Below are 10,789 nucleotides of genomic sequence, written 5' to 3'. Positions count from 1 at the left end.
AAAATACGGTCATTCAATTATGGGTAAATGAGTAAGCATATACCAAGCAAAAAAAGGTTTTCATATTAAGTTTGAAGGAATACTAAGGTAGAATACGGTAATCGAATTATGGAGAAGTAAATCTAAAATTCGGGTACTAAATCATGGACGCTTTCACAATAAGGTAGTATACGGTTACTAAATCTTGGACAAGTGATACATAACAAAAATGCGGGATAAAATCTTGGATAAGAGAATACTGAATACAATTTGATCATATAATCAATAAGTGAATGTTGGGCTGAAATATTAAAGGGAGCGTCTGGGTCCAAAGGTCGAAATTTCAGCTTTTCCGGTTTTTAGGCTCATATTAAAGCTTACTTTCTGACGCATCGAACGGTACTAGAACCATCTCTGTACGTTGATTTATGCGTTCGCGACAGATCCCGTAAGGGGAGGACGTGTCCGGGGCCCCTTCAGTAAAGTTAAGGCGGAAATTACCCGGCCGGGCACCATAAAGGGGATCGGCTGATGTAAAGCGGCCAATTATGACATTCTCCGGTTCTTATATTCATCTTAAAGCTTATTTTCTGCTGCAACGAACGGTACTAGAATCATCTCTATACGTTGATTTTTGCGTTCACGACAGACCCCTTAAGGGAGGAAGGGGGTGGGGGGCCTTCAGTAATTCCAAAAGGGGAAAATAACTATAAAATGTTCTCTCCACTCGGCTAGAGCTCAGTAACCTCACAGACAGCACGCGGGACGGTGTTCATTTAGTGGCTCCATGCACCGATGACTGACTTTGAAGTGAGTTGATGCTTACTTTTTGTATCTAGGCTACTTTACGTGCCAACGCGGCGGTTTTTTGCCTCTACTGAAAAGTTGCCAAAGCTGAAAACCTCTCTCATGGCAATCCTATCTCCTCCTACAGTTTTGAAGCTACAGCAATGAGACATATACCATTCGATTTGGAAAGGAAAGATCTACAAACGTCACTTGGTCGTTCTTCCAATTTCGTTATAGTTCGGATTTTATTTTGCAAAAAGTGGGGAAGGGCGAGTGTAAAATCGAAAATTTCGAAATATATCGGAAAAATGAGAAATCCAAAATACCGCCACGTGACGTTTTTAGATATGGTCTTTACGTATCGAACGATATGTGTCTCGATGTTGCACCTTGAAAATCTTAGGAGGAGATAGATTTATACGGTCCACTTTTTTTAGCCGTTATCTAAGAATTTCACGTGTTTAGCGCATTTTCTCATTTATGGAAAAAATGCACTATTGTGCTCGCCATGTCCGTCTGTCTGTCTGTCTGTCCGTCCGTCCGTGACCTCAAGTTTTCGGCGACGAGAAAATGCGCTCTCTGTCACTCACTGCAGTGAGTACCGAGTTATATTTTTTTTATTTTTTTTTCGAAAAATTCACATGAACAAAAAAGTCTTAGATTTCTGTTTTACATATGTGTACCAAGTTTCAGAGTGATCAGGCTGTAAATAGCCGAGATAAATTTTACCCCAGACGCTCCCCCTAAGCTAAAATATAACCAAAAAAATTGACTGACAATTACTAAGTGGAAACATAGTCAAAAGCTATGAGTGGGTGGAGTATGAGCTCCGATACATAAATAAATCATTTGAAGAAGATACTACGTTGAACGAGGCTAAAAATATTATGCGTAGTTTAGTACTAAGCTAATATTTAGTCAACAAATCGCGAGGATGAAAATACTAAATAGAAATATGAGAAAATAAGTATAGGTGAATAATACGGTCGTCAAATCTAGAGTGCGGAAAATAATAAGCTGAAATACGGTCATCAAAAATGATGAGTTTATGAATGCTATGAATGCTACAGAAAAGCATCTATTTGGTGAACAAACCGTGGTTTGAGAAGTCAGTGCTGTCTTCACTCGGTAAATCTAGTCAGTGCAGCAATCTGTCGGTAAATCATCATTACTTTATATCCCATTATCCGCAAACGGGATAAGTCAGCGAATTTCAAGAAATTTCTTCTGCTGACACGAATCGTCAAAAATAACTGAACTGCTTTTAATTGTGAAGCTTCTACAGTAAAATACCATTTATATGAATCAATCCCGCGGTAGTGTTATAAACATTAAATTCCTCATTTTGGTGAGTATTCTTCAACACCAGTATTATTATTGTTAATAATGCATCAATATTTTGTAAGCATAATCCGCAATTGTCAGAGCTGTAGGCATCACTTTCATGGGACCTTATTCTATTAACGATGTAGTAATGATTAAATCTTGTCAATGTTGTTGCTGCTGCGACGTTTCGTAGTCTCCGTTGAAGACGCCATTTACGTAGCGAAGACTATAATTAGCAGCCCAAGAAGTGCAGCGGCAGCCGAGAGTTCTGAAAATGAGATATTACAGAGGAAACTTTTGGAGGGCTAAAAGATCTTTCTATCAATGGATGAGCTCAATATGTTGCCCATTCTATATATCTCGTGTTCAAGAATCATGATCTAACACATATGTTACGGGTTTACACCCTGTCAAAATTTTCGTGCCGATTAAGGTCGTTTTAGAGGAACTATATTCGGCTTAGGGGTGAATCAGGAGCACCCTGTCAAAATTTTCGTGCCGATTAAGGTCGTTTTAGAGGAACTATATTCGGCTTAGGGGTGAATCAGGAGCAAGTCGGCCACGTAGGGTGTTTTGCTTCTATTTACCAGCCTCTTTTGGAAGTCAATTGCCCGGTAGGCCAAATCTGCGTAATATGCNTGGTAGACTGCTCTGATCTTAAAACTGAGCGAGTAGTGCAATATAGACTGCATATATATATAACTTACAGAGATTGAAATGCCCCCTCCCTTCCCCCCATAAGGGGGGGAAGGGAGGGGGCATTTTTTTAAAGCATTTTTCATATTCGGCCGTGTCTGTCCCGAACGTATCAGGTACCAATTACGCACGCCCCACGATCGCCCCAAGCTCGATGAGTAGTTACACAAGATTCCATTTCGGCGCTTATTTTGCAACGGCAACCGGAACCTAAAGCGGACATAGAGCTTCTAATTTACCCTGTCATAAGAATTTGGGGCGTCCGTGTGCCAGCAGCTGACAGGTCTTCGAATTTCGATAGGGCAGTCACCATCAATATGGATCCAGTTGCAACTTATATGCCTGCTTAGTGAAATAATTTTCTTGCTTCATTTGAACAAAATTAAGGTTTTCATTTCACTCAACTTCAGAGTGTGCTGGAAGGTCCAAGCTATGACAATCATAAGATTGAAATTGAAATAACCAGTACCATACATCATAATTGTGGAGGAATAGTTTACTAAACAAGGCATTGAACCATGAAGTGGAGAGGGTACACGAAAATAATACGCCAGTATTCAGAGAAATAAGTGAGACATTTTACGAATTGCAATACGCTTTTTGCTCTTGTGTGGGCCAATATCGACCCAGATTGACCCTGCAAAGAAGCATTCTACAGTGAAATTTTTTTATTCTCTGCTGGTGCTACGGATAAGAAAGTTTCCCACTATATGGCCAATATTATCCATTCATTCTTCTGAGTTTCATGTATGGGTTTTATTCTAAATGTCCTTTCCGAAAACGTCAAATCCGGGGCCACCTGCTCCACTTCAGGTCTGAACTATACCGGCCTCATACTCCTGGCCTCAACTATACAGGCCTCATCCTCCTGGCCTCTCCGGCCTATACTGGCCTCATCTTTCAGGCCTCTACTATACTGGCCTACTCCTCTTGGCCTGTACTATATGGGCATCATCCTCCAGGCCTCTTCAATACTGGCTTAATCCTCTTGGGGGCAGGTTCTGAAGCCTGCAGTCTTGTCAGGGCCTCATTCACTGTTAAACCCACCTCATTTTAATCTCTAAAGTCAGGCAAGTACAACTGATGCATGGCATAGGTCTCACCTCGTCTGCAGGAGGCACCAATCTCATGGCCCCTCATGGCTTCCTCCAGAGCTGCCTTCTGTTCATCCCAAAGTTTCTCCCGGATGGCAGGGCTCATGGCCATCGCTGTCGTGGGAGGAAGACTGCGCAGCTGCGAGGGATCCATCCCCTATAATAACCAACATGAGTTATAGAGTAATTAAATGAGCACAGAACTGAAACCTGCAATTGGCAAACTTTTTACACAAAGAACACATAACTGTACATTACGTGTTTTAACATCCGGATACCCTGCAATAGGCGAGTGTTCCACTCGTAGCCTGCACCCCACAATTCGCGTGCCCCACTTACCTTGATGGCTTCGCTAGACATGGCGCGCATAGCGGCTGGCGTGACACCGGCGAAGGAGCTTGAGTCAAGAATTCTGATCTTCCTTGGTTCAATCCCAGCGAACACCACGCCCATCTCCCGCACCTGAGATGCGACGTCGTAAGTAACATACGACATCGAAACTAACGTAAGATTAAACTTAACTCTTAACTTAGAAACTCTTAATCTCTATCACCTGATATTCGGGGTCGTAAACTGGAACTGACTTTAACAGAACCTGGGTCCGGAGCAAAATTAATTTGAGGTAAATTCAAGCATGTGGTTCCCAAAATATCGATAGTGAAAGATCATTTATTGCTTGTTATGGCAAAAGGAAAATAATTTATCATTAAATGAAGCATACTCGAAAATAAAAAAAATTTGCCACTTATTGAACTGACGCAATTTAGCCCTTAATTTTGACACATATGATCAATTTTTAATTGTTGATTTGGTTTTGGTGTTACCACTATAAAAAAACTAGTTTTTCATTTGTGAACTTATAAAACATAAATAGGTAGATATTTCGAGGTTCTTCGAGCCTTATCCTCACAGACAGTATACGCAGATGCGTGAGAGGCAAACGTCTCATCCCTATAACACGTAACAATTATAATGACACATATTTTGTTTCATATATAAATTCGGATTACAATTTACCTATGTCTATGAAACCTTACACTAGTTTAAGATAAATAAGATATGTATTTGAATGGTCAGTTAAATAGTGCACCTTGCGTTATTAGTTGTTAGTAAATAAGCGGTGTTCGGGCACGAACAAGAAAAGGGCTATTGCAGAAAATAGGGCAATGCAATAAATTATGATATATAAAGCTCATAAATCAAATGTTATAAAAGCTGAATATATGCCTCATTCAAATAACAGTGTAACATATGTTGTCTAATTACAGAGCAATGCAAGTTAATGTTAGATATTTTGTACATGGAGTGAAACGACAACCGCGAAAGAAGTAAATTTACAGAAATCTAATTCAACTTCAATAATTAAAGAAAGATACTTTACACGAATTTCCCTGCAAAAAATATTCCGTCTGCCTTTGGCTGTTTATCAATCTAAAACGAATGATGGCAACAGAGCACGTCAATTATTGTAAGTTCTAGACGACCACTTTTTAGACCCAGACGACCCAAAACAAAATATTTGCCTTCTAGTTCTTCATAAATGTTAGATATTTTAGGAAATAAGTTATTGATGCCTTTCCATATTGATGCCTTTTCCGTAAATGGAAAATGATGTTGATGCCGTTTATTGATGCCTTTTTTCAGTTATTGATGCCTTTTCCATATGCCTTTTCCACATAGGCTACAGATGTCACGATGAGCGTATTTCACGGTTATTTTCTTGAGCGCTTAATTCTTAACAGGGACAAAAACTATTATTAATACGTCACCATATCTAAGTCTATATAACAAGCTGTGTTCTTAAGCAAGCTATACCTCCGCTCTAGACAACGGCCAGGTGTAGGAAGTGATCGCTTTCAAAGCAAGAGGCGCCAACACATCTTCTCTACTGCAGCCTTCCAGGGTGACGCCGAGGTAGGCAAGAGCGTACCTGGCGGAGGGAAGTGAGTAGAATATAGTACATGATCACGGTAGTGCAAGTTGAGATCGTATGGATCGATTTTGGATAGATGTAAACAATAGATGTTGACTGACATCAACTAACTCGTTAGCATTTGATTCAACAGAATAAAAATTAAATTGATTCTTAATTACTTATATTTTCTGAGATGGAAATTAATTACAAGACAAAGATAGACGGGCTTACCCGACACGCTCGTCACTGAGGGTGCTGATGGTGAATGGGTTGGTGGCGCACATCAGGCGGTTGAACATGGCGAGCTGAACGTCTGTCATGTTGGCCAGGGGCAGCCACGTCGTGAGCACCTTATCTGCATATGCTCGTAGCTGGCCAAGATCACGCAAGATTATGTAGGGTTTAAGTGATTAGTAGCAGAGCCGTAATAAAGTATAGTTCATTAGTTTCATATGTTTTGCAGACTCTGCGTAAAACATTCTACTTTCTTCTTTCTATTTAGTCAATTGTACTTTTGGGAAGGCATGCAGAATGATATCTAAACTTTCCTCATTAATATATTCACATTCAAATGAATAAAATTCATATAATAAAATTGCTTATAATATTATAATATAATAGCCCAGATTGATGGATATGGGAAATTATTATGGCACGTAATTTCAAAATCTCCAATAAATCAATAATCTAATCAGAAGGACGATAGGTTGTTAAAACGATGAAAATTAATTATTTAGATGAATTGAGTGCATTTGACTGATTATTTATTAATCTTCTAAGAATTTGCATGGGTCGAATAAAGTTGTATTTTGCCAATTTGCCAAAAAAGGGTAGAGAAGTTGACGGTACTAGGAATGTATTCTCAGCTTCTCACATTTTCATATATACTGACCATTCAATGATCATCGATATGAGTACACGAACTTCGGTAAGTTTTACTTAATGTCGGTGGCCAGATAATACCGTATATATATTAAGAAATGACATAATATACTTCAAGGTTGTTTAAAAATACATCTTAGGTTGTTGTAAACTTTCTCATTCGAAATGCTATATTATATAAATTCATCTCGCCTTCCTGTCGAATGGTTGCAAGCTATGGTTGATTGCAACGATCCAGTGTTGCTTATTAGAAGTTGAGGTTATTTGCCACTCATCATCTTTTATTTAATATTTGTTCGAATCGTTTGCCATATTTATTGGTTGCTTGTCCAATCATACATAGTCAAATACTCACCTGGTCATCGGTGAACTTCATCTTTTCGTTGCCCAAGACCGTGACTGTATCGTAGAAGGAGTTATTAGGTGACAGGGAGGGGAGATCACGAATTTCGTTGGCCGGGATGCCCTTCATGATGAAGTTCATATCACCCATGAGATCGTTCGTGAGGTTCGACCATGACCTCGTGCTCAGAGATTCTCGCACCTTGTTTGCCAGGATCTGTGGAGGTCGATCACAATTCTTGAGAATAAATAATTATAAAAAAAGTAAAAATTGTCGGGCGAGAGTAGATACGAGTTTGGGAGAGATCAGCAATCATTGGATAAGATTTGGGAAATAATAAGGGTGAGGATAAAAAAATGAACGGATAAAAGGCACTTTTTAAATAATATTGATATCTCACTATGTTGGGGGTCATCACAAACTGACGTCTCCCCGACACTTAGCACGTGATCGTTTTTCACTCAGCTTTTCTAGATCAAGGATTTTCAATGGATAAACAGTTGAAAGTAAATATAATTTACAATGAATAAATAGAAACAAACACAACAAACCTAACACCCTAATCCTAACCTAACCTAACAGTGCGTCTCATTCACTTCCAGTTATCTTCTCAGTTTTCAAGACCAAATATTGAGTTCAATTATTGAGGCCTCCACGGCAAGAACACTAGACACAATGATAGATAAAACGCAAAGCTGCTAGAGGTCACGGCTAAGGTGATTGAAAACTGAAAATGAAAAAACCAAAATCCTAAACCTAATACATAGCAACTTAAAAATCAGCAATAAATCTATTTCCTCTAAAACTATTGGATCAATTAATTTGTCCAATGAATTTGCCGGGAGGTTTATTTAAATTTGTCATAATATTGAATTATTTTCATTGTATCGTTCCAAAACCGACTTTACTTATTTTGTACTCTTTTAGGATAACGACGAAAAAACTATAATTTGCTGTGATTTTTTATAAAAACTTTAAAAAAGGTAAATGATGAGAAATAATTTCTGGTGATTCAACAACAAATCAAAGTAAAATTGAATAAATGCCCTAAAAAGAACAATGGAGACCGTTCCATTTTCATTGTTCTGTCGCCCTTGAGAAATTCATCTTTTCTGTAATATATTTAGTATCTTTTCCAGTCTAAAATATATGGCGTTTTGCTGTTTATCTAATTGAGTCAGGGTTTAGTCAGCGACGAGTGGACGAGACGTCCGGGTTTCATCTCCGCGGCATCGACGAAGTGTCCACTTTTTAAGCGCGTTCTATCGCCCTTGAGCAGCAAGCGGCCTCGGAATTTATCTTGGCTACGGCCAGACTAAAAGCGTTGACGCGGACACATGCCGACGCTTCAAGCAGAGCCTCCCATGAGGAAGCTTCTTTATCTCCACTCGAAATTTGTCCCTCCTCACTTTACACTTCTTCCTTGCTGATTCTTCCGAAAATGGGGAGCAAAAAAGAATCAATATATATAAATTTAATTTTGACTTAATTTTTTCATATATCTTGCAATGGGATCTTCGTATCGATCTTTGGTCTTACAATTCAGGATAAGAAAATCAACAGCTTCATCTATTGTTATAGAAACGTGCCAAGTTATTTGGAAGAAACTTCAACTTATATTTATGGGTTGAAGTTTCAGCATCCGACCTAGCCTACTCCGGCCTAGCCACTTCTGGCCTAACCCATTCACGCTGCACTGACTCACGACCTTCCTGCAGCCAATGACTAGCAATGGCAGTTCAGCATTCGACCTAACCTACTCTGACCTAGCCACTTCTGGCCTAACCCTCTCACGCTGCACTGACGTACGACCTTCCTGCAGCCAATGACTGACCCTAAATGCTCACTCGCCCCACCTTTCTAACTTCATGCAGCCACTGTGGTTAGGTTAGGTCCGCTCTGGTTTGTTTTGGGCGGAAAAATGGCAAAACGTGAGCATATTAGGATATAGGAGGTTAGGCCGAAGTAGGTTAGGTCAGGTGCAGTAGGAGCATTCTTAACTCGAGCATGGTTTTCCACCTGAATCTGGAAATATAGCGTTGTATGGCTTCAAGACCTTTTCTCCATAGGCTGCTATGCACTCCTAAGAGCTTACCCACGAAAACGTATATGAACTAAAGTGTGAAGTTGGGCAAAGATGGCCGCCGGCATTCACCCTAAGGAAGACCTGTTCTCTGGTAGATCAAATAAAGTAAATAACAGTGCAGAGTACAAAAAAAACTTGGGTTTTCATATTGGGACTGAATTGTTCTAAAAACTATTGCTACATTAAAGCTCAATCGGTGCCACCTGGGCTTTGGTGTTGTCCATATAGCGATCCCCAAGGGCAGCCAGGCACTGCATGATGTCTGCTGAGGACGCAGAGCTCAGCTCGTTGTTGCTGATGTCATCAGCGCCGCTCACCGCGGCGCGATTGCAGAGAGAGACGTCGCTCACAGCTGCACGAATATTACGACTAAGGCATGAAATAAAATATAACGACCCACTTTCCTTGAGAGGTTGGCGATAAAATATGATATTAATGTTGATATTTAAGAGCAATTGGGCAGAAAATGGAGTTATATTGACTATTGATCCAGTGAAGACATTTAGTTGTATTGTCTTCAACAAATCCGGTCGCTCGGCCGGATTTGTTTGCATGAGTGTGAAATTCTGAAATTCTCAGCATGAGTGTGAGATGCCTTGGCAATTTTCCATTATCACGAACGAATTGCGAAATGGCAGTCTACTCAATTTATCGTTTTTGCAAATGAAAATAGGTTCTTATGCTTCTTCACCTCTCTTCCTCCTTCCAGGAGGTTTGTAGCCGGGGATGGTGTAAGGGTCGAGGATGTCCAGCGCCGCCCAGGCCTGCACGCGCCGCACGTTGTCGCGCTGCCAGATCTCGACTTCGTAGTCCTCGCCGAGGTCGCTGCGGCACTCCACCTGAGGGAAGGACGTAAAATTACGAGTGGAAACGTTGTTGTGCGTCCGAGTAAAAGTAGTCCATTTCTCAAAGAAACGGCTTTCGTGTCCGAAAAAGTTAATAATGAGGCTTGGAAATTCATCAGTGAGATACCTGGCGGGCCTCGTCTTCGGGGGCGTATTGGATGATGTTAGCGATGGGGCACCGACAGGACATGAGGGCCCCGCGGGGGATGCGGCTCAGCGTCCCCGACGGCAGCGTGTACAGCAGGCAACACAGCCCCGACATATTCCGCCATGTCTGCGGGTCATCACTGGCGGAGAGAGGGAAAAAGATCAATTCCAAAGACGCATGTTAATTCGTTTTACTGAACTACGTAACTCCTGACATAAGGATTGAAGAATAATGGTAAGAGGTAATGTTCGTAGGTCATTTACCTGCATGATTAGTTATAATTTAAATATTTAACCAGAAAAGCGTTAGAAGACCATATCCCGAAATGTCTCACCATCGATGGCAATTCCTTACAAAATTCTCACAACTATGAAATAAAAGCATTCTAATCATGGGGGGTTATAGTAGATGAATTTACTTCACATTGACTGAAAAGAATAGTTCAGATATAGCAATTTATCTTTGAATTTCAACGTAAATGAAGCAATTCATCGTACTTAAATTACATAATAAATCAATTTGGTGAAATCCGTTTCTGCTCGCACAGAAATTCCTCCACTATTACGCTGTCACTTCCATCACAAAGGCATTGTGATAATTATAAAAATTAGTTGAGTTCCTTAATCATTTTGTTCATTTCCCAGAGCAGAAAAAAATTCTCGTGCAATTTCTTCCGGGTTTTCAAT

At 40.2% G+C, this 10,789-nt stretch overlaps 1 protein-coding gene across 1 annotated transcript in view; it reads right to left on the bottom strand.

The window, feature by feature from the left end:
* Positions 1 to 1,502: 1,502 nt before the first annotated feature.
* The window catches only part of LOC108677510, a 37,748-nt gene continuing 28,461 nt past the window's right edge, over positions 1,503 to 10,789 (bottom strand). Inside the window, exons 9-17 of the mRNA XM_018165735.2 lie at positions 10,083 to 10,242; positions 9,802 to 9,949; positions 9,314 to 9,462; positions 7,037 to 7,240; positions 6,031 to 6,170; positions 5,700 to 5,814; positions 4,224 to 4,346; positions 3,894 to 4,041; positions 1,503 to 2,362 (exon numbers count right to left, since the gene is read on the bottom strand). Of these exons, the coding sequence (XP_018021224.2) occupies positions 2,307 to 2,362; positions 3,894 to 4,041; positions 4,224 to 4,346; positions 5,700 to 5,814; positions 6,031 to 6,170; positions 7,037 to 7,240; positions 9,314 to 9,462; positions 9,802 to 9,949; positions 10,083 to 10,242 (1,243 nt within the window). The 3' untranslated portion in view covers positions 1,503 to 2,306. The remainder of the gene's footprint in view (positions 2,363 to 3,893; positions 4,042 to 4,223; positions 4,347 to 5,699; positions 5,815 to 6,030; positions 6,171 to 7,036; positions 7,241 to 9,313; positions 9,463 to 9,801; positions 9,950 to 10,082; positions 10,243 to 10,789) is intronic.

This window comes from Hyalella azteca, unplaced genomic scaffold (assembly GCF_000764305.2).
Source record: "Hyalella azteca isolate HAZT.00-mixed unplaced genomic scaffold, Hazt_2.0.2 contig17407, whole genome shotgun sequence".
Lineage (NCBI taxonomy): Eukaryota > Metazoa > Arthropoda > Malacostraca > Amphipoda > Hyalellidae > Hyalella > Hyalella azteca.
This window is presented reverse-complemented; position numbering and strand designations above follow the sequence as displayed.